This window comes from Galeopterus variegatus, unplaced genomic scaffold, assembly GCF_000696425.1.
Source record: "Galeopterus variegatus unplaced genomic scaffold, G_variegatus-3.0.2 Scaffold627, whole genome shotgun sequence".
In the NCBI taxonomy this organism is placed as follows: domain Eukaryota; kingdom Metazoa; phylum Chordata; class Mammalia; order Dermoptera; family Cynocephalidae; genus Galeopterus; species Galeopterus variegatus.
This window is the reverse complement of record NW_007726738.1, coordinates 231,763-258,487: the sequence shown is the minus strand read 5'-3', so window position 1 is coordinate 258,487 and position 26,725 is coordinate 231,763. Positions and strand designations below refer to the sequence as shown.

General features: G+C 44.7%; 1 protein-coding gene across 1 annotated transcript in view; it reads left to right on the top strand.

Moving 5' to 3' along the window:
* Positions 1 to 26,725, top strand: part of MAP3K9 (mitogen-activated protein kinase kinase kinase 9) — a 65,871-nt gene that overhangs the window by 8,051 nt on the left and 31,095 nt on the right. Inside the window, exon 2 of the mRNA XM_008570763.1 lies at positions 26,362 to 26,542. Coding sequence (XP_008568985.1) covers positions 26,362 to 26,542 — 181 coding nt within the window. The remainder of the gene's footprint in view (positions 1 to 26,361; positions 26,543 to 26,725) is intronic.

Genomic DNA, 26,725 nt, shown 5'->3' with positions numbered 1-26,725 from the left:
TTCTCCTTTCCTCCACAACTCTTGGAAAATTTTCCATTCCTTAACCTGGTACTTCACCTTGTTCCTGTGTGGTAGCTCAGGGTCACTTGTGGATAGGACACAAAGCAGTGATGTCATTGGTCTGGTTGAGTCAAGAGAAAAACGTAGCTTCTTCCCCAGGTCTGGGGAGCCCTGCTCTTTCTGTGGAGTCTCCTTTGACACCCCGTCAGCCTCTCGTTGAACCATTCTTTGTTCCTCTTATAACCTAGGGATTGTTAACACAGGACCTGTGAACCCCCTGGAATCTATGCAAAATGTGTGTAGGGTCATTTTGTGGAGAGAGGGGCATAGCTTTTATCAATCCAAGAGTCAGAGAAGGTTACAAATCAGCTCCGTTACGAAGAACTTAAATTGGGCATCTGCGTAAGAGGAGGACTGCTGCAGTGGAGGGAACAAGGGCCTGAGTGCTGTCCTTGACATTGACTGGCTGGGTGGCCTTGGGCACATCTTGTGATCTCTCTGGCCCTCAAATTCTTCATCTGTAAAATGAGAGGTTTGGACGAGATGGTCTCTGAGGCCCCTCCCAGGACTTGCAGCATGACTGTGTGTTTGGGAGCAGGTAATGACTACACGTTTTGTCTGCCTCTGTGTGCCAAGCTGCAGTGTGTTCAGGTTCCCCCCTTGCAGGGCCTTCTTCCCCCCCCACCTTGCAGGGGCCAGATCTACTGAAAGGGAATCTCTGCCAGGTACTCTAGTGGAGAAAACAGTTGCTGGAAGCCCACTGGTGCTGCCCTACCCCCATTGCTGCCCAGGGCATGACAGATGGACTTGCTGAGAGAAGATGCTTCAGTCACATGAATCATGACAGGGATTCACAGTAAACCAAGGACAACCTTTATCCTGGAAGCAGGACACAGTTAGTCAAATGCCACTTTTCTCCTTGCCGCAGAGCAAGGGGCATCCTTGTGTCAGAGCTTTGCTACTGCTTTAGCTTACACTTGTTTCCTGCCCATTTTTCCAAATCGACATAGGGCTTTTTCAGACAGTACTCAAGACCACTTAGGTGGTTTAATTGTGTGCCTCTATGTCCCCACTCACCAAATAGAATCACAGGAAGACCATGTGCCTTGTCCACTACACTATAAGGATGAGACATAGAAATTAGACATATTAAAAGCTATTGCATGTCCCTTTCCCTCCTAACTTCCCCAGGGTTTTTGCTCCCTGTAGGAAACTTAGAGATTTTGATCTGAGAAGAAAGCATTTTCCCCTTAAACTCAGTTTTGGGAACCACTGTGGTCTAATGGAAGGAAAACTGGCTTGGGAGTAGACAGACTTGGATTCAAGCTACTTCTTCAAAACCTGACACTGGGCACGTGGTTAGGCTCTTGGAGCTCCAGGAATCTCACCTGTAAAATGTGGACAGTACAGAAGAGCAGTGTTTTAAGGAGGCAGGGAATAATATGTGCCAAGTATCACACAGGTACCACATGCAGTAAATGGTGCTGTGCTTTTCTCTCTTTCCAAGGAGGAGGAGAAACTTCTGTCCATTCTTTCTATTCCTTGCTATTTTAGGTGTATGGTTGGATTTCCCTTTTTAAAGTGGTATGAGGGTTTTTAGGCAGCCCTGAGCAGCTTTCTCCTAAGCCATCCAGGCATAGTTCTACCCCTCTTGCTGAAACAGGCAAATTTATTTCAGCTGAAGCCACTGAAAAGGCTTGATCCCTACAAGCCCCTTCTAACTGTGTGAAGGCTTCTTATGGAAAGGCTTGTGCCGTGCATTCCCTGTGGACCCAGCCTCAACTCGAAGTGCTCTGTCTGCTGAAAAATGCTGCTTGACCTGTCTGTTATGGCTTTTGGCCTGATTGAATGGGACATCTGGCCAGTTTTATGGCTCTGCTGGATGCTCAGTTGATAATTAAAATGCCTTTGCCCAGGAGGAAGGCAATATATTTCCCTCTTTCCCTTCTCTGCTGCGTCAGTCTGCTGCTGAGGTCAATGGGACACCTTTTTTCGTATACTCTCCTGCCTTCCCTACCTCAGCTTAGCATTCCTGTTGCACAGCCTCTTCTAAGTCTCTGGAATACTCCAGCTGGGCTGAAGAGATCTTATTTTGAGTTTTGTGGTCTTATTTTGGAAGGTGAATGGAATGTGTTTGACCCTTTTCCATCTCTGTGTAACAGCTTTATATCCTATAGAAACTCCTCAAATATGGTTGTGCCCAGTACTTAGGAGGTCCTCAAGAAATGTTTGTGATTTTGATTATCAAGTATTCCAGCACCATGTCTTTTCCCATGCATACCCCCTCCCCACCATGGACACTCCAAGCAACACCAAACCTCTTCTCCTTTAGAGCCCACATTTAGGATATGAACCCCCTTTTCTATTGGTGATAAGCCCACATGAGCTCTGGGTGAGGCTAGGTTTGTCTTGCCTGGTTCTGTTACTTAATGCTGGGGACCTTGAGCATGTGATATATTCTCTGTGCCTTAGTTTTTGCAAATATAAAATGGAAATGATTATAATTCCACTGATCCCATCTTACGGGGTAGAAGTGACAATTAAATAAAATTATCTAGTCTGGACAGTTAGCTCAGTTGGTTAGAGGACAGTGTTACAACCTCAAGGTCAAGGGTTCAGATCCCCTTTTGGTACTGGCCAGCCACCAAAAATAAATAAATAAATAAATAAATAATGTAAGTGAAGCTCTTAGCAGTGCCTCGCACAGAGTAAGTGCTTGAATATTGATCGTTATTATTGTAATTCTGCTGCTACGCTTATTTCCTCAGTATTTAGATCATAATTTGTGCTTGTACTTTTGGGTGGTATACTTTGTCTTGAACTTCTATTTTCAATGTTTTAGTCAGTGAAATTGCACTATAGATTTTTAGATTTGAAATGTAGTATGTACACATGGGTAAAAATAACACAAAATTGAAACACAATGAAATGTCAGTCTCCTTCCCACCCGAATCCCCGTTTACTTCTTAGAAGCAAATGCAATTAAGGGTTTTTTTTTTTTTTTTGTCTCCTTTGATCATTTCTTTCTAAAAAACCATAGGAATCCCAGTGGGATTCTCAGCAGCAGAGGTGTTACTGTTTTTCCTTTCATCTTACCCTGCTCCCTACATCCCCCTCCCCCTCGGTCATGCATAATACAGGGCTTTCTGTATAGCATTCCAGGTGTTTGGTGGCAGTTCCAATGTTGCTAAGAAATCTTGCTGTTTTTGTCCCTAGTCCTTTCTGGATGGACTCAAACTCCTTTACTGAGTGAGCTGCATTTGCTCTCAAGTCCTTGCTTTTATTTATCCATTTAATAACTTTTCAGAACCGTGGGACCCTACAGGAAGTGTTCCTTTGGAGTAGCTTGTCAATTTGGAAGCCTACTGTTTGCCTCTGGAATTGCCAAGCTGAGAAGACTGACTGTCCACCCATCCCTCAGAGTAGGTTTGGGGGCGGGGCCCGTCATAGCAGCTGGTGGGCTGCAGGGCCCTGGCAGTGACTGACTGTAGAACTAAGACTTTTCTCTGCAAGTCCTTGTGACTGTTTGCAAGCTGATGTGCCTGATAAGGCAATGTAACAGGAAAGAAGTATGATTGAAAAAAGAAAAAAACAAGTTATCCCAGATTCCAATAAGCAGACACAACTGTTTTCATCTTTATATCTGGCTTTCCTATTCTTGTCTATATACTTCATCTCCTCCTGCCATTTTAGTCATGGTGTACATGCCGCCTGGATGCTTACATTTTTTTGTGTGTCTGTGTTCTGTTAACCTTCAGAATCTAAAAGAAAGGAGAAGAGGACGGTGGTTAGGGAAGATAGTGTTAATCTTTGGTTTCTGATCATCCTTAAACTTTCTTTTGCACTTACTGATAAGATTGCAGTTTGCAGGAACCTTACAGTTGTGACCCGGGGAAGCTGAGTGACTTCCGTAAGGTCACACTGACGGGGCTCCTGAGTCTCATGATGTTGGTCTTTCTTTCAGCCACCCCAACCCCCTGACAGTGGGGCCCTGTTACTTTGCCAGGCTCACCAGCTAGGTTTAGAGTATTTCAGACAATAGTGGAATGAGGATCTGTGCCCCATCTGAGGAATCAGGAGATGACTTGCTCCTAAGTCCCTGAGGTCAAAGTTTGGGAATGAAGTCTGTGTCTTTCCTGGTTACTAACATGAATTTGATTGTTTTCTTTATTGTGTTATGTAGAAGGATAACAATGTTTATTGCTCTAGAAGGTGGTATAATTTTTAGGATGAAAAAATACAGTAAAAACTTATTATTTCTCAAGTAGTGGACTCCTGGCTACCTGTGCTGAGGGACAGAAATCGCAGGTGGAGCCATAATAATCTCTCTGCCACTGGCACTGTTGTGTGATGGGGAGTTGTTTTCCCCTCTTCCGTGCCATAGGAGACCTACCCTTTCTAATTTTTTGGATTAAATTAGTCATAAAATTAGCTTGCCTTTCCTAAATGCATGGCAGCTGGTGATAAGGAAAGATGCCCTGTCAAATCCCGTGGAGGCAGTGGAAAACCAACTAAAGACTTTTCCACAGAAGCTTCTCTCAAATGATTTAGGATTATTAGTATAATGTGACATTATCTTATTTTTCCTTAGCTTATTATTCATGGTGACAGTAATAAATGGCTCTCATTCCACCCTTCCCCCCAAATTCCAAGAGATGGGATAAAGAATAATCATATTTTGTATTTGGTTCTTTAGAATTTTACTTGAAACATTGTCCATCTGAGGTACTCCAGGCAGAGTAGTATCCCCATTTTATAGTAGAGGAAACTGAGACTCAGAGAGGTTTAATATCTTGCCCAGAAACACAAAGCTAGAGAATGGCAGAGGCTGAACATGAATCCCAGGCTCTTGAGCGCACTTTCTATTCTGCTCTTCGGGAACAGGCTGCAATGAGAGACCCTCCTCTTGCACCTTGTTCTGGAGGGTGGACCCTGTGACTCACCAGAGTCTGGTGAGGTGGGACTGGACCTGGACTTTAAACCCGGTCCTGGGACCTTTGTGAGGTAGATGATCCCCACATCTGGAACTGCAGGGGGCGACTGCTTCACTGCTCCAACCCAGGGGCCTCTGGCTCCTCTAGACCTGATGGCTGTAAAATGCACAGACCTGAGAGCTAGTTTCTCATTGCTCCTTTCCCCAGGGCCCCTCCAGAAGCACAATTTAAACCCCAGCTGTTGTTCTGTAGCCTCAGCTTTGCTTTTTGTTACTGTTTGTCCTGAACCAAAATTGTGCTTGTATGCAGCTATCCAAAAGTTGGGCCATACAGAAGTTTCTACTTTATTACACTCTTTATTTTATAGTTTTCTTTAAACAAAGGAAGTATATATAGATTTTAGATAAATTCACAGATGATTGTTTATGGAATTTCAAAATGTTTAACCGGAAAAGATGCTCCTTGACTTACAATGGCCTTACATGCAGATAAACCCACTGTAAGTTGAAAATATTGTAAGTCAAAAGTGCATTTAATGCACCTAGCCTACTGAACATTATAGCTTAGCCTAGACTACCTTAAATGTGCTCAGAACACTTACATTAGGAGAGTCATCTAACATAAAGTATTGATTATCTCATGTAATTTATTAAATACCATCCTGAAAGTGTGAAAAACACAATGGTTGTATGGGTAATCGAAATTCTGTGTGTACTGAATGCATACCATCATAAAGCCAAAAAATCGTAAATCGAACCATCGTAAATTGGGGACTGTCTGTAATGCAAATATTCAGGAAGGATTTGGACACACTTGTTAATGGCAGAACTCTTTGTGGCTATTCAATTGATACAACTTTCGGCTCTGTGTCATCTTGGAGGTGACCAGGCCCTCCTGGGGCATTGCTGTTACAGCTGAGTTTGTAGGGAGATGGCCCATGTCGCACCAGCATGGCAATTCCATTCCCTATGGAGGAGACCCAGGCATGCTTTGTGGTGCCCACTTGCATTTTTAGATTAATACCATGAAAGACAATTTGACTTTGTCCTTCATTCCTTAATATTCCCATTTGAATTGATTGCTTTACAGTGAAGTAAAGCCTCACAGCTATTCCCTTCTCCCGCCTTGCAAAGAGAAGTTTTACTTTGCTGCCATTGGAACTTTTGAACTTTTGTGGTGAGAGGAAAGGGAAGGCTGAAGACTAGAATCCTGCAAACTTGGCCTGGCAGAAACACTTTTTTAAAATTAAAAAAAAATTTTTTTAAAAGATGACCAGTAAGGGGATCTTAATCCTTGACTTGGTGTTATCAGCACCACACTCTCCCAGGTGAGCCACAGGCCGGCCCCTATTTTAAAAGGAATTTTGAGCAGGAAATTTGGGAGCTTCTTTGTCTAAGGGCAGTGGATGGTACTAAAAAGGGGAATTTGAAGAAGTGTTGCTGTGGACCATTTGAACCCTGTAGATGTTGGAGAAAAATAAGAGTCAGACTAATTTTAATTTGCTTTAAGATGCTATCTTCCCCCACCTTCCCTGATTGGACACAGCTCTGCTCAGGGACTCTAATTTGTGAGTCTCTGGTTTTATATGTATAACTCTAGGTTGCGTGGACCATGAATATGGCCAATTTTGGATTTCTTACAAGCTTTGTGGTGCTTGATTTGATACATAGTAAATTGGAGGAAAGACTGGGAATAGGAAGGTCACCAATCATGACCTTCCAGGAAGCGTAAGAATGTCCCTGCTCAGGAAAAGCAGGTATTCTAAGACCTTTCCTCACATGGGGGTTCGCTGAGGGCAGGGAATAGGCATTTGGGCATTTCCCCAGCAGTTTCTGGGTATGCCTGTTATGTCCACCTTCCTGGGAAGCAGGGAATGAAGGAGTAGACTGGCTTCACCCTGGAAACTGAGCTATGCCATCTTAGGATCTGTGTGGTTTTGAGTTTGCCCAACCATGGTGAGATCCTCAACTCTGGCTCATGGGGAATAGGATTTGTAAAGTAATCTTTGGAGGTAGACTGGGGAGTGCAGGCACAAGCCTTGTCTTCCCCATCTCAGTGGATATGGAGGTGTGAGGAAGGCACTAGAAAAGGTATCCAGAGCATGGACTGCAAGACAGTGAGTCAGAGCAAAGCTAGCCTTGGCCTGAGGAGGTACTTGAGGTTGGTCCCTCCCTGCTTTTAGATGGAGAGGTTGAGGAGTGATTCACAGGAAACTTTAATCAGTGTTTCATAGCTTTCTAGTGCTATTAAGGACTTGTGGTTCAAAATGGCAACTCCCAGTGTTCTGAGCCTTTGTGGTCGGGCTTCCTTGACTGCAGGGTGATGGGAGGAGTGTGGTATCTGTGGTGGGTCACGCTGCTTCCTCTCCTGCCCTCAAAGCCTTTCTCCTCCATGATGCCCTGGGCAAAGCGCAGGTCACAGAGCCTGGAGTGTTTGTGTTGTGTGTGGATTATGATTCTCAACCAATTTAATCACCCAACAGGTCTTCATGAGAAATTGATGTGCCTGCTACTATGTCAATGCTGCAGGAAATATGATAAATTTATTGTATATGTAAACATAGGTGTTGCTTCTACTGCATTCTTGCCACTCTCAGGAGGCATACTATGTAAACACACCCCAAACAACAAGACCAGTATGACACAGGTATGGAATAGTGTGCCAAGGGCATACAGGATGGGGGCTGGAGAAGGCAGAATTCACTAGAAGGCCTTGATGAAGGAGTTAGGCCTCAAAGAATGGGTAGGATTCAGGAAGAGTTGGTGATAGGGTGGGTAGGCTACAGCTATGACCTTCCAGGGAAGGGGGCCTGCCCCAGCTCAGACAGGTTCAAGTGTTTGTGGATGCTAAGTCCCATCACCTGGGTTCTTTAGGTGATACCCAAACATGGAATATTGAACAGGAAAGCCATGCTCCTAAGTAGTTGAGTCTTCCATGTAGAAACAACTTATCTCTCTAGGTGGCCAGAGAGCATAGCATGTTGTGGGCTCTAAATCAGTCAGACCTGGCTTTGGTCAAAGTCCTTGACTCCTGAGCCCATTTCTTCTTCTGTAAAATGGGGACCATCCTAGTATTTACTCATAGCATTGTAATGAGCATTAAATGGGATTATGCATGGGGCCCTTAGCATAGTGCCTGACACAAAGTAAATGCTCAGAAAAAGGTAGCTTTTCCTTTTTAAAAAGTTATATTTTCGAGAGCAGCTGCTTCTCTGGTAGCAGCGGATACAAGACTAGACTCATAAGTGTTTCTGTTGCTATTGTTTTAGAACAAACCATCCCAAACAAGAACCATTTTGTTAAGCTCATGGAGACTCTGGGTTAGGAACTTGGAAAGGGCTCAGTAAGGATGGCTTGTCTCTGCTTCTCAATGTCCAGGCCCCAGCTGGGGAAACTTGAAGGCTCAGGGTGAGACCATATATGGAGGATGGAATCATCTGAAGGTTGTTCACCGCCATGGCCAGTGCCTGGGCTGGGAGGATGTAAAGGCTGGGCCTGCTGATGGGGGTGCCCATATGCAATCTGTTCATGACCGCAGCTATCTTGGAGCTCTTGGCCTCACGTAGTGGCTCAAGGCTTCAAGCACGAGTGTTCCAATTGACAAGGTGGATGCTGTATCATCTTTTCTGATCCAGTTTTGATGTCATGCAGTGTCACTTCCACTGCATTCTATTAGTTAAAGTAAATCTCAGGCCCACCCAGATTCAAGTGGATGGGACATAGACACACCTACCAGTGGGAGAAGTGTCAAGGTCACGTTGGTGAAAAGCACATAAGATGGGAGATGGTGTGCCATTTTGAAAATACAACCTTCCATGCCTTGCAATGGAACTGTGACAGCAGAGCTTGGGGACACGAGGTCCTGGAGAGCCTCGTAGCAGCCACACCCCATGTCCACATGCCAAGAAAGAGGAACTGCTTTCTGTTGACAGAACCATCAAAGATCTGATGTGCTTCCTCTTTTTTGATTATTTTTATCCGATATGGCATGACAGAGATCTGGCAGCTCTTCTCTGTCAATTTGAGTTGGTACGATGGGAAAATTCAGGGCAGGCAGGTGTTTGAGGAGATATTCTTTAGTAAGGAAAGTAGCTGCACAAAAGCTCTGCCTCTGGCTTTCTGTTTCCTGCTCATAACATCTGTGTCTGGACAAGCTCAGGGCTGGAGTCCCAGCTGTGTTATCTGGGCTTAATTTGCTCAAAATGGCAATGGCTGTGGGTGTCCAAGTTGACATCTTTTGAAGTAGTCATGTTTTAGGATGTTGGAGAGAGCAAGGTGTCCTGCAAACACATGCCAGGAGGTTTGGTCAGGGCGATGGCACCAGTTTTTCTGTTTTAATCACAAGAAGCTTCTACTCAGCAGCATGGGACACATGGGAAGGTGTTACAGCCTCCCAGGAAGAGATGAAAGGAAAGCTCCATGGAGACCTGGGGCTGGTTAAAGGAGCCCCTTCTCAGGGCTGAGGTATTGTGCTGTGCTCACTTGAGGCCTGTAAATATATTAATTACCTATCATGTCCCTTTCTATCCTCCAGCCTGCCAAGGCAGTGGAAATCCACCCTCACACTGTGGAGTCATGTGGCAAGCACAGGTGTGGCACACCATGAAGAAGGTCGGTGCTTTGGGTTGTTTCTCAAGTGCTGGTCCACACGTGCACATCTAATTTTCCCCTTGTTACCCATGGCGCATATTCACAACACCGCCAGCCAGAGTTGGGAGTGGTCTGGGCCCCTGGACACCCTCAAGGTTTGAACTGAGGCCCCAGTACACCAGCCCAGTTAATTAACCAGCCTGTCTGAACTCTGCATGAGGCCCCAGTGCCTGTGTGAAGGCTGGCTCTCTGGAGCAAGACAGTAGCAAGCCCTGGGAAGCTCATCTATCCATTCTGCCCCCTCCTGCCTCATTCTCAGCCTGTGCCATTCCCTGAGTTCCTGGCTGCATGCCCTTGACTGACATTGAAAAGTGCACTGCACTGATAACTGGGGGCTTGCCAGATGTCCCAGATGAGTGCAGGATTGAGCTGTTTTGGCAAATGATGTCTGTTCTCAGCCTGCCAGAACTATGGAACAGCATCTGGTCTAGACAGTGGCAGTCAGTTATGTGAGAGTTGGTGGCTACAACTGAAAACGAAGGAAGCATGTTCCTAGGTGGTTGTGGAGAGGCTGGAGGGGGATGGGAAGCTTCTGTCCCTGTTGAAAGGGAAGAGTGAGTGGGTGGATGTTAGCCCAGAGGTAGCGGGAGTGCGACCACCAAAAACCCCTGAACTCACTAAATGCTAGTACCTTCCTGTAAGATTGGTGACACAGAGGTACCCAGTCAGAGCAAATAGGTGATGTGATGCCAGAGAGATTTCCTAGGACTCGTTGGTCACTCTTTCTCCCTGTGTATGAAATTAATCACTCTGTCCTATCATCCCTTCATCTCCATCCCCAGTACCTTAGTTTGTCCTTCACCGTCTTCCCCTGGACAGTCATAACAGGTTACTTACTGTGCCCACACTGCCAGTCTGTTGCTTTTTCAGTTGAATTTACTTGCTGCAATCATGGTTGTTTTGCTGAAACAAATCTGATCATACCACTTCCCTTAAAAACTGCCTGTGACTCCTGGATAGAGCCCAAGCCCCTGGGCATGGCCTGTGGTCGTCCAGTCCTGCCCTAGCCCTCACTCCAGCTCCGTCTTCTCCCTTTCCTCTTCATGAATGCTCTGCTGCAGCTACAAGGGACTATTTCCTAGGTGTAGATGTGTCACCCCCACCCCCCACCCCACCCAGAATCACATTATTCCCTCTGCGGTGGGTGGCTTCTCATTCTCCCCACTGGACCAAACCCCGTCCTTTCTTTACAGCTCGAAGAGCAGCTGTGTATGCTGTGACCCCTTTCCGAGGAGCCTCCTCCTCTGTACATCTGTTGTTTCCACAGTAGGTGTTCAAACAAGATGGGCAGATGGGGTAGGATAAGGTCATCATTAAGGGCATGGGAGTGAAGCCAGTGGTTCTGCTTTACCACTTACTCAGCCACGGCTCCTGCATTGGTGAACAGAGATGAAAACAATATCTATCTCAGGAGGTTTTCAAATGAGGCAATGCACTTAAAATGCTTAGCACAGTGCCTGGCATGCAGTAAGTGCTCGGTAAGTGCTAGCAGCAATGACGGTAATGTTATAGATGTAGACTTATGGCCAGAATGAGGTGTGAGAATGAGGGAGTCCCATCTCTTTTCCTTTATGGGGTCATCAATTCATCACTCTCTGTTCCTCTGCCTTTTGCCTAAATAGGTAATGGCTTACCTTTTCCAATCACCAAAGCAGTTGGTATCTTTATTTGCCAAAGTCAGTAGATTTGATGATATCTCCGTGGCCAAGGTCTGGTGTCTCAAGAGTTGACTTGCTGGGGCATGTGACCCTCTGGTGACCAGCCTTGTCCTTGTGCTTCAGGATTCCACCCAGCACACCCTGACCACTTTTAATAGCACCAGGCTGGTCTGCTAGGGGAGACTTTCTGAACTCTGGGCTGTGGTGGAGCAAGGAGAATCTCCTGTAAGATAACCTTCCCCTCTGTTTTTGAGTGTGAAGAACGGTCCTTCCTGGGGTGAATGAGCAGTGAGTAGTGTTTCTCCCGTGGTCATCTGTGGCTTTGGTGAACAGTGGAGATGAGGTCCAGAGGTTTAGGAGTTGACACTTACTCTTTACCTTTCTGATATGTGAGCCTCAGCCTTTCTTACCACTCTCTAGAGGCCCTTTCTGCTGGTCCAGGGATGAATCATTGGGTAGGACACACATTTTAGAAAAGAAAAAAAAGGCAGTGGATGGTGATTTGGTATGGGTTGGGGGGGCAGGAACTTGGAGAATCCCCTGCAAAAGGACTACCCCTTCGAGATAGGCACTGGGCCAAGCAACAGGGCCCTAAAGATGGGTAATAATGAGAGAGGGTCAGTCCAGGGTGTTTCATAGTTCTTCTAGCCTAGTGTCTTGAAGGGCTGATAGGAGAGGATTCTGTAAATCAACGTGGAGGTCCTGGACTGAGAATGCTTTGTTTTGAACAGCTCTGTTGGGTCTGCTGGCTCCTGCAGGCACCACATACATACCTGTCCTGAGGGTGAGGCCCTCACGGAGAAAGCAGAGCTTCAGGATCCTGGAAATTCCTCTCCTTTGTTAGTTCTTTTCCTCACACTTGAACATTTCAGTTTTTGGTTCCTAGCGCTCCCACTGACCTTACTGATGCTTTGCCTGGATAGACCATGTAGAGGGTGTCACTTAAGGATGTTGGGTAGTATTGAATTTTCAGGTTCCTCCCGCCCCCACCCTCCGTAATACGCAAAGCAAAACTCAAAACTTCTAAAATGGTTTCAGACCTAGCGTAGGTGGGTTACTTGTCCTCCCATCCGCACCCTCCCCTCAACCCCCAAGCAAATGTATTTGTCCTAAATTATACCTGGGGAGATGCTGCCTGCCTGCAAGCTTTTGCTACAAAGCTCTTGCCACCAATCCTTGCCAAAGCTGTTGTAGTTTGATCCTGAGTGTCCATGAGCTTCCCAACAATTTAGTATTAACTTCTAAAGCACTCTCATTTAAATATAAAAGCCTAGTTCCCTTCCCTAGAAGGATATAGAGCAGTACTCAGGTGGTTTGCTTTTAGTCTAGGACTCCCCGGGTTCTAGTACAAAGGGCAATGGAGGGAGAATTAGGTTTGACTCCTAGCTTTGGTGGCTTCTCTGCCAGTTCTCTTCTGTTCTAAACACAGGTTTCCTTCCTTGTCTCTGCCAGTGAGAAGTAGCCCTCAACCTGACAGTGCTGTGTAGAAAACCACTCTTAGTGGTGGCTGTGTGTTCAGCAGTGGTATGTCCATTCAAGGACATAGGATTAGGTGAGATTCCTGACCAATTAATTTATAATATGAGGCTGTCCCAAGACAAATAAAATGAAGATATGGATCATACACTGTGGCAGATGAGAGACCAACATTATAGAGAAGTAGAGGGTATCGTAGAGAAGGAGCTACCCAACATCTGACCCCCACATGCAGGGGGCCGCATGGTATCATGGAAGGAGCATGGGCTTAGAAGCCAGAGCAGGATTCAAATCCTGGCTCTTTCTCTTCCTAGATGTGGAGAAGTTACCTAACCTTTGAACCCCAGCTTTCTCATCTGTACAGTGAGGATGCTGCCCAACGTGCAGGGTTGCCATGAGGACTGAATGAGGTAACGTGTATGTGAGGTTCCTAGTGTTTGCACCTGGGACATAGTGGGCACGTGAGAAATAGTTGCTGCTGCTGCTATGATTATTATTGTTGTTGTTAAATGACTTAATCTTTATATAAGCAAAAAAATACGTTTATCGTAGATGTTTTCGATAATACAGGTGAGTGTAAAGAAAAACTTGTCACTCAGGGCCGGCCCGGGGCTCACTCGGTAGAGTGTGGTGCTGGTAACACCAAGGCCGCGGGTTCGGATCCTATATAGGGATGGCCGGTTTGCTCACTGGCTGAGCGTGGTGCTGACAACACCAAGCCAAGGGTTGAGATCCCCTTACCGGTCATCTTTTTAAAAAAAAAAAAACAAAAAAAAAAACTTGTCACTCATAATCCCATTACCCTGAGATCATCACTGTTAGCATTTTGGTATATATCTTTCAGGTGTTTTCCTATGTGATCAATAGACAGCATATCCTTAAAAAAAATGTGATCAAACTATGTATTGTTGTATACTAATGTTTTATCATAATATAGTCACTTATTTTTATTATAGTCATTATAATATATATTAAACTGCCTACTATATCTTTTTGATACAAATTTTTTGAAGTAATATGTACATAATCTAGTTTAAAAAGCCAAAGTATATTACAAGGCTTATATAAATAGCAAAGCTCCCCTGCCCTGTCCTTTCACACTCTCTGACTGTCCTTCCTCACTAGTTAGTGATCTTCTTGACAGTAGGTACTGGTTGAACTTACATTCAAACATTCAGTGCTTAGCACAGCACCTGATAGATATGGGCTTTTGGTATAAGAGGGATTTTTTTTTAAAGGTTTAAGTTAATTCTTATTATAGAAAGTGACATATTACTTTAAAAAATATGCAGCCAAAACATGTTTCAGGTTGATTCATTTTATAGCAGATGGAGAGGCTGTCCAAATCTTTGTCTATATTGCACTGAGATTCTATTGACTGGAATGTTGCTTTTGGTTTGGATTGGCAGTTTTAATACCTCTATTTCTGTTTTGCTGTAAAGAGATTTTGTAAGAGCGGAATTGAACTTTGTATTAATTAGATTAGATTTGCTATGAGAAACAGACACCTGAAGTCATAATGGCTGAAATAAGAAGAGTCTGTTTCTCTTGCATGTGAAAGTCACAGGAGATGGCCTATGGGTGGCATGGAGTCTCTGTTCCATGAGCCTTATACTTCCTCCCATTCACAGCTTTGCTCACTCTTGGGAATGGTTCTGTCCTCATGGTCCACGATGGTAGCTAGAGCTCCAGCTATCACATTCATTTTCCAGGCAGCACAATGTGGGAAGGGATGAAGAGGAACAAGGACCAAAGGCCCTGAGCCTGGTATCTTTTAAGACAGATTAGAGAAAGCAGCCATGTAATACTTCTTAGCTACCTGGCTACACCTTGGAAGGAGGAGACTGGAAGATGTAGTTAATGTGATGAGTGGGCAGGTGCCCATCTTGAAATTTTAGGTTCCATGGCTGTGGGAGGAGGGGAGAATAACCGCTGAAGGGTGACTAGCAGTCTGGGTCACAGATTTCGGGCTCTTTTTCTGTCATTAATCCGTTAGTCCTTCCATGATATGCTGCCAGGATTGCTAATGTAGCAGTCCATTTCTGCTGCGTTTTCAATTTGTTTTCTCTTTCTCGTGAACACTGCTGACTCTGTCCTTCTACTTTAACCCTTACTTGGAGATTTCTCTCCCATTCTCTCCTCTGGAGTTGGAGGCCTTGAGAAATCTGCTTGGATGGGAGAGGACAGCAGACAGGTAGATTTCCTCCTTAGGGGCAGTAACCTGCTGCTTTCTGCATAGTCTGCTTTCAGTTGCAGCTTTGAGATCAGTGCTTCCCTTGGGAGGGAGCTACTGCAAGGTGTCTTTGAATCTAATTGTGTTTGTAGAAAATGTAAATATTTATACTGCTTTTTTTCAAATGTGTGTAGGTGCTGTTGTGTTGGTAAAATACAAATTCATTTAAAAGCGTCTTCTTAGGGAGTGTGTAATATGGCATGGTGGTCTGGGGCCCTGACTATGATTTCATTCACCCCGGGTGTGTCCTGGCTCTGCCTCTTACCACTTGTGGACCAGTCTGTCTGAATTTCAGTCTCCACATCTGAAAGTAGCCACAGTAAAAGTCCTTACCTTCCTGAGAGGATTGAATAAGATTATGGACATCTGGCACACACTAAGGCCTCTATGAACATTAGCTGTGGTTATTGTTTTCTTCTTAACACACACTGAAGGTACAACTAGCATCATAATGGCATTTTAAAAAAATTACCTATTTTGAAAAGGACCTATTTTAAAAGGTTGAAATCATTACTGTAGCTTCTTGGGTGACTCTGATATAGTCGGTCCTCGAATTTGAGGAACTGTGTCTAAACTGATTTAATCTCTGATCAACCCTGTTGGGATGCTTTGCGTGGGTTCATTTATTCATTGGAGGCAAATATTTACTGAGCACTTATTATGCCTCTTCAGGTTACAGGCATTACAGGCATAGAAAGGGAGGCCATTGTGGTTCAGCTTTACCCCAGCTCCAGGACATAGGAAAGGCCACTGCGTTGAATGCTCCCTGGTTTTGTCAGTAGTGCTTTGCACGCGTCCATTTGCTTTGGTTTCCTTTTCTATATCAAGAGGGGTGGATCCTAAATCCCCAAGGATCTGATTCACTCCATCTTTCCGTAGTTCCTCCAACAGAGACTTCTAGCTGCCATTGCCTGAATGCTTGCCGGAAAAGCACAGCTTTGCTGGTTGTGCCAGTGGAACACGGTGTGGCTGTGCTGACAGTGCAGAACCCGCTGGGCCTCAGCTGCTGCTGGCATCTCCCTGCCATCTCTAGGCAGCACCACACCTCTACTGAGGCTGGGAGTCAGGGAGTCTAGGTGGTGAATCATTTACCTCGGTAAGCAAGTCTGTCCTCTCTTAGCCTTGCCTGGAGGGACAGAGTGGGCAGAGGGCCAGGAACCAGGAGGGGCTGAGGGATGCACACTGGCCGTGCCTGCGCTGCCTGGTAGTGGTCCATGAGTCAGACTCCTATGCAGCTCTTGCTGAGTCAGTACAGCAGGGAGCATGCTCTGTGTTAGCTGCTGGTCTCTTGGCACTCTGGGCTGCTGGGTGGGGATGGGGTCCGAGATCATCCTTCTTCCTCCAGTGGAGACAATGAGCTGTAGGAAGCAAATGTCTCAAGTGCCCTAAGGTCTGGCTGTGTCTAGTGAACAGGGCTTTTCTCTGGGGCGGAATCACCTTGCCTAACTCCTCTTTGCCACTGTTTTAGCTATTCTTCAGCTCAGATGGGTGGTGGAGCTTGGCTGGGAAATTATACTGCTTTCAGGGAATTATAGAGTCTGAGAAAGTCCGAGGTAGGGAAATGGAGGCCTGAGGGAGATCACACAGTGGTGGAGCCAGAACCCAGACATCCTTGGTCTTTATCTGTTGCTTTTTCCTTTCTGCCTTGCTGCAGCTCAGATATTGTTCTTGTTAAGGTGGGAAAGGACACTGTGACATAGATCTGGTGGTTGAACAAGCAGGAATACATGTATGCCTTCCTCTGTTACACTCTTCCAGGACAGATTTTGTATATAGTAGTCCCTTTTTATCCATTGTTTTATTTTCCATGGTTTTACTTACCTGCGGTACAGTACAATAAGATATTTTGAGACAGAGAGAGAAAGACCACATTCACATAACTTTTATTACAGTATATTGTTATAATTTTTCTATTTTATTATTGGTTATTGGTGTCAATCTCTTACTCTGCTGAGTTTATAAATTAAACTTTATCATAGGTGTGTATGTATAGGAAATACATAGCATATACAGACATTCCTTGACTTACGATGGGTTTATTGGGACATAACCACATTGTAAGTTGAAAATACTGTGTTGAAATTGTATTTAATACCCCACACCTACCGAATATCATAGCTTAGGCCTAGCCTACCTTAAATGTGCTCAGAACACTTATGTTAGCCTACAGTTGGGAAAAATCATCTAATACAAAGCCTGTTTTATAATAAAGTGTTGAATATCTCATGTAATCTATTGAACCCTCTACTGAAAGTGAAAAACAGAATGCTCTTATGGGTACTCAAAGTGAAGTTTCCACTGAATGCCTGTTGCTTTCACACCATTGTAAAGTCGAAGTGGTAAATCAGACCATCGTTAAGTCAAACCATAAGTCGGGGATTGTCTGTGTAAGGTTAGATACTGTCTGTGGTTTCAGGCATCCACTTGGAGTCTTGGAACATATCCCCTGCAAATAAGAAGGGACTACTGTATTGGGAAAGATGGAAGATCCAAGCCAGGGAAAGCTAGAAGCCTTTGCAGGGTTCCTTTAGATGTAGACTATGCCAGTTTTCTTCTCTCTACCCCAAGAAAACAGACAAAACTAAAGGCAGGCTTCCATGCTAGGGTGGCAGACTGAACACATACAAACACTGCATGTGCCTTTGCTGCCTCCTGAAACCCAGCTAAAACTAAGCAAACCCACCAGGTGGACAGGAGAAGAGATAACGGCAACTAAGTTTTGGAAGCTAGAAAACAGACAGTTGAGTGGTAACTGATGTAGGACATGTGAGAAAGATAATTCTAAGCTGACAGACAGTAGGGAAAGCAAAAAACCGATCAGTTTATACCATAGAATTCCATGAAGTGTAGGAACTGGCAGCACTAGGTGCCTCTGGAATTGGGGTAAAAAGGGGGTGCTAAAATAAAACAGATTGGGTAGAGATGGCATGAAACACAGTTGGTCCTGTGGGTCTATTTCTTCTCCATTCCATGCAGCTGCCTTTCCTTCTGGAGAGGGTAGAATGAGAGTTTCTGGACTGGAGACACCAAATACAGTGAAAAAAATGTAGAAATGAAGTAACTGTTTATATACTGAAGGTTGTGTGCTGAGACCACCCCGATCTTTCTCATGACTTGATTTCCGGCACACAGGCAGCCAGATCTTTATTTTCCTAGCTGGAGTTTAGACGTGTACTGCCCTCTGGGAACTGACCAGCCCAAGAGGAATGATCACAGATACTTGTGCCTGGGCTACCCGGGTCTCCTTACAGCGATGCTCAAAGTTGATACATTCCTCCATGTGCTCAGAGGTTCTAGTCACCCTGCTCATTCCCCACCCTAGATTATTTTGAAAGAAATCTCCAACATTATATCATTTTTTTATTTGTAAATATTTTAGCATGTACCTTTAAAATATAAGGATTCCCTTTTTTAAACATAAGCACAATTATGGTTCTTAATCATGAACAGACAACCAAGGATGGCCATATCTCTGAGCAAAAGTCCATCAGAGACCAAAGCAAAAACTGAAAAATCAGCTGAAATGAACCACACTGGGATAAAACAAACAAATAAATAAAAAGAAGCATCAGTAATACACTCAGGTAAAAGAGAAGACATTACATCCATATTACAAAAACAGCTGTGCACAGCTACATTTGTGCTTACCACTCAAAAAAAGAATTAGAGAACAAAAAAGAGCTCTCTTAGAAATTCAAACCATGATAGGGAAATGAAAGACCCAATAGAAGGGTTAGAGGATAAAGTGATGACATGTCAGAAAAAAGAGTAAAAAGAAAAATAGATGGAAAAAGTAGAAGAGAAAAGATAAGAAAATTGGAGGAACAGTCCACCAAGCCCAATATCTGAGTAATAGTGGTTCCAGAGGGACAGAACAGAAAAATGTAGGGAAGGAAATTGTAACAATAAAATACTTCAGGAAAGTTCCCTGTAACTGAAGGACGTGAGTGTTCAGATTTGAAAGTACTCAGTAAGTTCCCACCCCAGGATGCAGCCCTGTGACATTTTAGAACAATGGGACTAAGAGAAGAAACTGAAAAATTCCAGAGAGAAAAAGATGCATCACATGCAGAGGATCAGGAAGCAAAATGGCTCAGGGCTTCTTAGCAGTGTTGGAAGCAAGAAAATAATGCACAATACCTTCAAAATTATGAAACAAAATTTCTAGTCATCTTTATACCAAATGTGAGGATGGATTATAGACATTTTCTGGTTAAAAAATATACCTTCCACACACTCTTTCTAAGGAGCAACTGGAGAATGCACACCACCAAAGCAAGAGAAGCCAGTAAAGAGGGACTGTGGGGTACAGGACACAGGAGTTAACACAGGAGGATGAGGGGAACCCCTCAGGACCGGGAAGGGAGATGCCAGGGAAGGGCTGTGCACAGACAGGATGGGCAGCCGAAATCCAGGCTGTGACTCAGGCCATCATCACCGTCCTACCTGCTGTCCGCAGCTACTGACTGCCTGGGAAAGCCAGTCCAGATTTTTATCTGTACTTGGCTGTCTTGCTCATGTGCTAATGAAGCTCCTCCTTGCCCTGCTGATCTGAAGGCTCATTTTACCCTCTCAGAAGTGCCGTCTTTGCCCAACCCTGAGAATAGAGGTAGGCCAAAGTGAACTTAGAAACAGAGAATACAGAAGGGCCCACTCTCCCAGCCATATTCCTGGGGAATGTCCAGTATCTGACACCTGTCCCCTACTGCCAGACAGCTCCACGGTGGCTACCTACCTTGTTTTTCCAGGACTCATTCATGATCTTACCTATTGACTTCCACAGAAAGGGCTTTTGGGATCATGACCAGAGACTCTGTGTAGCTTATTCCCTCTGGGAGGCTTTATCTAGCCAAGGCAATATTTTTACTTTTATGCAGTATTGTAAATAGACTTGTGTCTCCTCTCCCCTTCCCTCAGCAAAGTTATGTTGAAGAACTAACATGTGAAATTTGGGAATAGGGTCTTTGTAGACATGATCAAGTTAAGATGAGGTCGTACTGGATTAGGATGGGTCCTAATCCAAAGACTGGTGAGACTGGTGTACTTAAACGAAGACACAGACAGAGAGAGAGGAGAACACTACGTGAGGACACAGTGACACACACACAGAGGGAAGATCGCCATGCAAAGACAGAGGCAGAAGTTGGAGTGATCCTGCCCTAAGCCAAGAGATGCCGAGAACTGCTGGCAGCCACCAGAAGCTAGAAGAGTCAAGGAAGGATTCTTCTCTGGAGCCTGTGGACGGAACACGGCTGTGCTGACACCTTGATTTTGGACTTCTGGCCCCCAGAACGGTGAGAGAATAAATTTCTGTTGTTTTAAGCCACCTAGTTTGTGTGAATTTGTCACGGCAGCCCTAGGAAACTAGTACACACAGCTTCGTTTTTGCCTGCCACTCACTTTTTCAAAGTTTTGGGATGTATCCATAGGTGGTGAAATCATAAAGAGAAGTAAAGGAATGAGTAACAGAAGTCACGATTGTGGGACATCTGGGAAAGGGGACGGATGTGATGAGGGAGGACACACAGATTCTGCAGTTTTCTTATTTCCTTCAAACCATATGTTCATTTTTTAATGCAGTCTTCTATGTGTTTAATACATTTAACAGTAAACTTAGAAAAAAGACCAAACCAAACACAACCCTGAAAACAGAGTTAGGCCAGTTGCCTAATCTGGGAGAGATGGCTCTGAGTCATCTGGACCAAATGAAGGTCTGGGGAGGGGAGCCTTGGTGCCAAGTGGGCACTTTGCACATCACAGCCCCTTGTGCTAATGGAGATGAATAATAAATAAGAAATCTCAAGATGATAAATCATCAACCAAAGCTAAGTTTACCTTTAGGACCTAATGGGAGAGTCTCCTCACTTATGCCAAGTTTTGAGGGCTCGGCCTCCAGCTGAATGGTATGAGGTCAGACTCACAAAGCCCTTTGTTCCCCCCCAGTTTCTCCCTGTGACCTCCTAGCTGGGGATGGCATTGAGGCTGTTTTTTTTTTTATTTTTTTATTTTATTTTTTCCTTTTTGTCTTTTTTCGTGTCCGGCAACGGATCGCAACCCTCGGTGTTGCTCCCACACCTCGCTCAGCCAGTGAGCGGGAACCGGTCTGTATGTGGGATCTGAACCCTCGGCGGGAGCGCCACTGCGCCCCCAAACGGCGCACTGTAGCAGTGCGCCACCAGGCCGGCCCATGAGGCTGTTTTAGATGGTCTGCGTTCAATAACACTGAATCCCGAAGAAAGTCATTCAGCCTCTCTGTACACATGGAGGATCAGTATTCATTTATTTTGGTACTAGTTTGCCTTTAATTCCTAACACTTCCAGTCTTTCCTTTGTCACAGAGAAGGTAGACATTAGGCTCAGACCCTTGACCAGTCACAGGGTCTGCTGAAATATAACATTCATTTTTATTTTCATTCTGTTTGTTTGTATTGGTTACCTAGTGTTAGGAGAATATTTGGCTTCCCCATTTACATAGTGACATAAAATTTCCTCTAAGTAATTTTTAAAAAGTCAATTTAAAGAAAAATTTAAGTAAATGGTATATCGGTGGTGTCCTGATCTGTAAATAAGAATACTGTCCTTGGATTACTGAGGTTTGGAAAACCGTGATGATTTTACTGATTGTAGCAAAAGGTCAGCCCTCATTAACACACACGTCGTCTTGACCTGCTACTCAGTTTTGTCGTGTATCTTTCCTTGTAGAAGGTGGAAGGCCCTTGAAGGCAGCTTACCCTTCCGTGTGTATCCCCACCCCGCCAACAGGATGTGTTAGTCACCAGTGAAGCCCCGGCTCGGGTGCTGCCCCCACCTCCACCAGCGGTCCCCCCATACCTGGCAGCAGTAGGGTGGGAAAGTAGATAGTCTGAGAAGCTGCACACTTATTCTGTCAGTCAAATAAGTGGCCAGCGAGGGGTGAGTTCTTTAAGAGAGCCTGGTCCCATGCTTGGTTCTTGGAGGGGGATGGCATGGGTTCCAGAAGAAAGAGAATGAGGTTTTTGCCCTCTAGGAGTAATATGCCATCACGCTCTGGAGGAAATGATGCGACACACGTACATGCAACAGTGGGGCTGATTGGAAGAAGTATATACAATGTTAAGTTGTGTGGTACTGGCTTTGGATGCTGAAGGAATAATTCAGGAAAGGGGAGAGAAGTGAAGACCAGTTAATCAATGACAGCTTTAGTGATCAGGCAGAAATCGAGGTTAGCCTTAGTGACACATAGGATTCCTTTTTGGCATCTGGTGGTGTGCACAGAGGTGGAGAACATGGCTCTGAAGTCACAGAGATCTGGATTCAGTTTTCATCCCTATCCTCAGGGACTGTGAACATCTAACTTAACCTTTCTGTGTCTGTTTTGATACGGGTAAAATGGGGAAAGTAATCACGCCTACTTCATGGTTTGATTTAAGGATTGATGAAGGTGAGGTAAGTAAACAGCATTGAGCCCCACTACATAGTAAGTGATCGATGATGAGTAGCTATCATTATTAATCAACCATTCCATTTGTTTATGTAGCAAAAATTTATCGCTTGGTTATTATGTGTCAGGGACTGCCAGGCGTCCCATGTCAGTACCTTGAGTGCTGAGTCCCACAGTTTCCACTTAGGTACAAGACACTTAAAAAGAAAGAAAGAAAGAAAAAAAAGAAAAGAAAAAATAATTAAAAACTTTTCTACATTAAAAGAGATTATCACGTAAGTGAAAAGACAGCCTACAGAATGGGAAAAAATATTTGCAAATCATTTATCTGATAAGGGTCTAGTATTCATAATATGTAAAGAACTTCTATAGCTCAACAATAAAAAGACAAACCACCCACTTAAAAAATGGGCAAAGTTCGGTTCGCTCACTGGCTGAGCATGGTGCTGACAACACCAAGTCAAGGGTTAAGATCCCCTTACCGGTCATCTTAAAAAAAAAAAAAAATTAAAAAAAAAAAATGGGCAAAGTATTGAATAGATATTTCTCCAGAGAAGATACAGAAATGGCCAACAAGCACATGAAAAGATGCTTGACATCATCAGTCATTAGGGAAGTGTAAATCCAAAATGAAATGAGATACCACTTCACACCCACTAGGATGGCTGGAATAATAATAAGGAAAATAAGTATTGGCGAGGATGTGGAAAAATTGGAACCCTCGTACACTGCTGGTGGAATTGTAAATTGTTTCAGAGGCTGTGAGAAACAGTTTGGTGGTTCCTCAGAAAGTTAAACATAGAATTACCATATGACTCAGCAATTCGACTTCTAGATATATACTCAAAAAATTGAAAACAGGTACACAAATATACGTACACAGGTGTTTATAGCAGCACTATTCATGGTAGCCAAAAAGTGGATATGACTCAAATGTCTATCAATGGAAAAATGGGTGAACAGATAGTGGTAGATACATACAATGACATATTATTCAGCCTTGAAAAGGAATGAAGTACTATAATGTGGATGACCCTTGAAAACATTACGATAAGTGAAATAAGCCAGATGTGTCAAATATTGTATGATTCCATTTATATGAAGTTTCAGAATAGGTAAATTCGTAGAGACAAAACAGACTGATAGTTGCTAGGGGTTAGGAAGGGAGAAGAATGGGGAATAATTGTTTAATAGGTACGGAGTTTCCTTTTGGGGTGATCAAAATGTTTTGGAACTAGATAGAGGTGGTGATTATATAACATTGTGAGTATACTAAATACCACTGACTTGTTCACTTTAAAATGGTTAACTTTTATGTGGATTTCATCTCAATAAAAAAAAGTCTACAAAAAAAGTAAAGCTTTCACAAAATTTGGTGCTTTGATTATTAGTAGTAACAGATGCTTGGTAGACACCAGTGTTTCAGGACACTTATCGAGAATTGTTGGCCGGGACCATCTGTCAGGATTACTAGCTGGCTTCTGCTTGCAGTCTCTCCTCTTTGATGAGGGTGGGACCCTAGATCAGGGATCCGTAAGTCAGGTGACTTCAGGGTCCGACTTGTTGGAGTAAATGTTTGAGGTCAGCTGGGTGTAGGGCAGCAGGGAGTAGGGGGGATTAGGTGGCACTGGGCTGTACCTGTACTACCTAAAGGCACTCACATTCAGACAAACTGTCCCGGCTGGTTCTTGCCTAGCCCCTCATTCTGTCATTCCTATTAAGCCATCTGACAAATATCAAACTTTATCTTCCTTACTGCACCCTGCCCCAGCCACGTGGAGGTTTGGGGTGACAGGATTGAACCCCATTGAATATGTAAGGGGAAGGGTTCACTCTGAATCTTCTGCTGACTGGCCACTCAGAAGTGGTCAGGAGCTGGTGGCCGCCTCTGTAGAGGGAATGGTGGGTTTCTTTAGTGTCACTTTCTCAGAAATTTGAGTGCCTACTTGTCTGTTTTCTCTGCCAGAGGAGAGGGCAGAGAGGCAAGGAAGAGTCTGGGAAGATTTTTAATAGGCGAGATGGAGAAAGGTTTTTTTGTTTTTAAATCTGCCCAAGTGTCCAGAGGCCTACACCTGCTCAAGATGCTGGAACCTTGGGCTGGGGAGGGGTGTGTCAGGGGAGTGGGGGAGAGGGTGTGGAGGAAGGAGGCTTAGTCCATTAGCTCTGGGAGTGGCTGGTGCTGTTTTCCTTTGTGTCTCCAGCTCTATTATTGCTAGTAATCCCTCTTTACTGCTAGGATGGAGCGATCTTTGGTCCACATTCTTTCAATATTTAACAATTGAGTGCACATTTGGGAAGGGGCATACTAAGAGGAGTATAGCTGTGTGAGTTAAGGGACCTGCGCATGACCCCTGTCCTAAAATTTCCACCCCCACACCTCAAAAGAAAAACCCTCATGGTACCCAAAGTACCAGTCTTGCAGATTCCTTTCTTTAGATATTGGAAGAGTTTGAGCTCTCAGAGAATCTTCTACAGCAAATCCCTCTAAGAGAGGTAAAAATGAAGCTTTGTTTCACCCAGTGGGGGTGAATGGAGAACCAACTGAGGGAGGGTGAAGCCTAATGGGAAGACCTGTGGGGTGACCCAGCACACGCAGGGCTGAGAATGAATCTGCGTTTTTCGCTGTTTACCTAGATAGAGCTGGCACGGATAGCTGGCTGGTGGAATGGAGTTAACCTTTTTTCTAGTTGTTAATCTGTCTTCAGTAGATACTTCTTCCTGCACTCCCCATTTCCACTTGAATGGCAGGGATGAGGAGAGAATCTTTCTTCCTTCTCTGAAATCCCACGTACAGAGCTCTGAATTCCAGGTGACTCATGTCTGGCCACAAGAGGTTGTGCTTGCACAGGGCCTTTGGATCCATCCCACTTGTGAGAATGTGGGCTAGGATTCCACATACCCGAGGAGCTAGCTAGCTGCCCACTCAGGCAGAGTCCCTTGGCTTAGCTTATAGCACTTCAGTTAACTACTGTCTTTGCTCTTTTTAGCAAGATTGGCTTCCACCAGGGCACATTGATCTCTGGGACCACTATTTGGGTGAGGTGGCTGCCCCAGGGAAACTAAGATGACTCCAATACAAAAGTGCATTGGTGTTAGAACTTGGGAGACAGGGCCCAGAGTATAACTGATTCAGTTCCTCCTTCCTGGGACATGTTCACAGAGAGCATTGTGGGTGTGAACGTGTGTGCCGCTGGCATCCCCAACTTGCCAGCCACTTCTCAATGGGTGGGGGTGAGTTGCAGGATTAAGTAGAAATCTCAGAGCCCAGAAGACATGCTATCTTAAGAATTTAGATAAAGTAACATGGAGAGGTTCGTGGATACTGTCCAGACGCTGTCTGAAACCTTGAAAATCTAACTGCACCTCCAGTCCCTGTGATGTGTGAGTGGTTATAACGCACGGGTGCCCTGGTAGACAGGAAGTCCAAGTAGCCATTCCTCAGAAGGGTCAGCTGTGACTGACAGCTCCTCTTTCACAGACTGCGAATGGGTGGTATGGTATGAAGGCTGAGAGAGCAGGCTCTGGAGCCAGGCTGCCTGAGCTTTGGTCCTGGCTTATTAGTTGGGTGACCTTGGGAATTGATTTAATGGTGCTTTATCTCAGTTTCCTCATCTGTAAAATGAAGATGGCCATAGGACCTGCCTTGTAAGGTTGTTAAGAAGATTAGAGATAAGGCCTATAAAATATGTGGCACAAAAATGGATGCAAGCTGGCTGATGAGCTCAGTTGGTTAGAGCGTGGTGCTGATAATATTAAGGTCTGGGGTTCCATCCCTGTGCTGGCCAGGCAAAAAAAGAACCAAACCCCCCCAAAACAAAAATACGAATGCATTGTAGGTGTCTGAAAAATGATGGCTCCTACCATTGATCCACGGTAGCTGAATGGTGGGGCTTGCAGGAGAGGCCAGGAAGATGGCAGGAGCATTCTGTATTCAGCGGTTTCCCTGTGTTTAATGCACTCTGGTTTCTTCTGTATTCCTTTCCTTGCCCAGTATTGATCCTCCAGAAGGTGGAGAATGGAGACCTGAGCAACAAGATTCTGAAGATCACTGATTTTGGCCTGGCTCGGGAATGGCACCGAACCACCAAGATGAGTGCGGCAGGCACATATGCTTGGATGGCACCTGAAGTCATTCGCGCCTCCATGTTTTCCAAAGGCAGTGATGTGTGGAGGTAAGGTCTAGAGGTGCAGGGACAGTGCTCCCCAGGTCTATTGTGCCTACACACATGCTTCAGGACTCTGAGAACTGAGAGTACATAGAATCCCAGGCACCATAAGTAGGTCTAAGGGATCCCCTCAGTGCAATCCATGTTAATTCCTACATTGCCAGGGGACATTTTCCAATGCTTTATCTA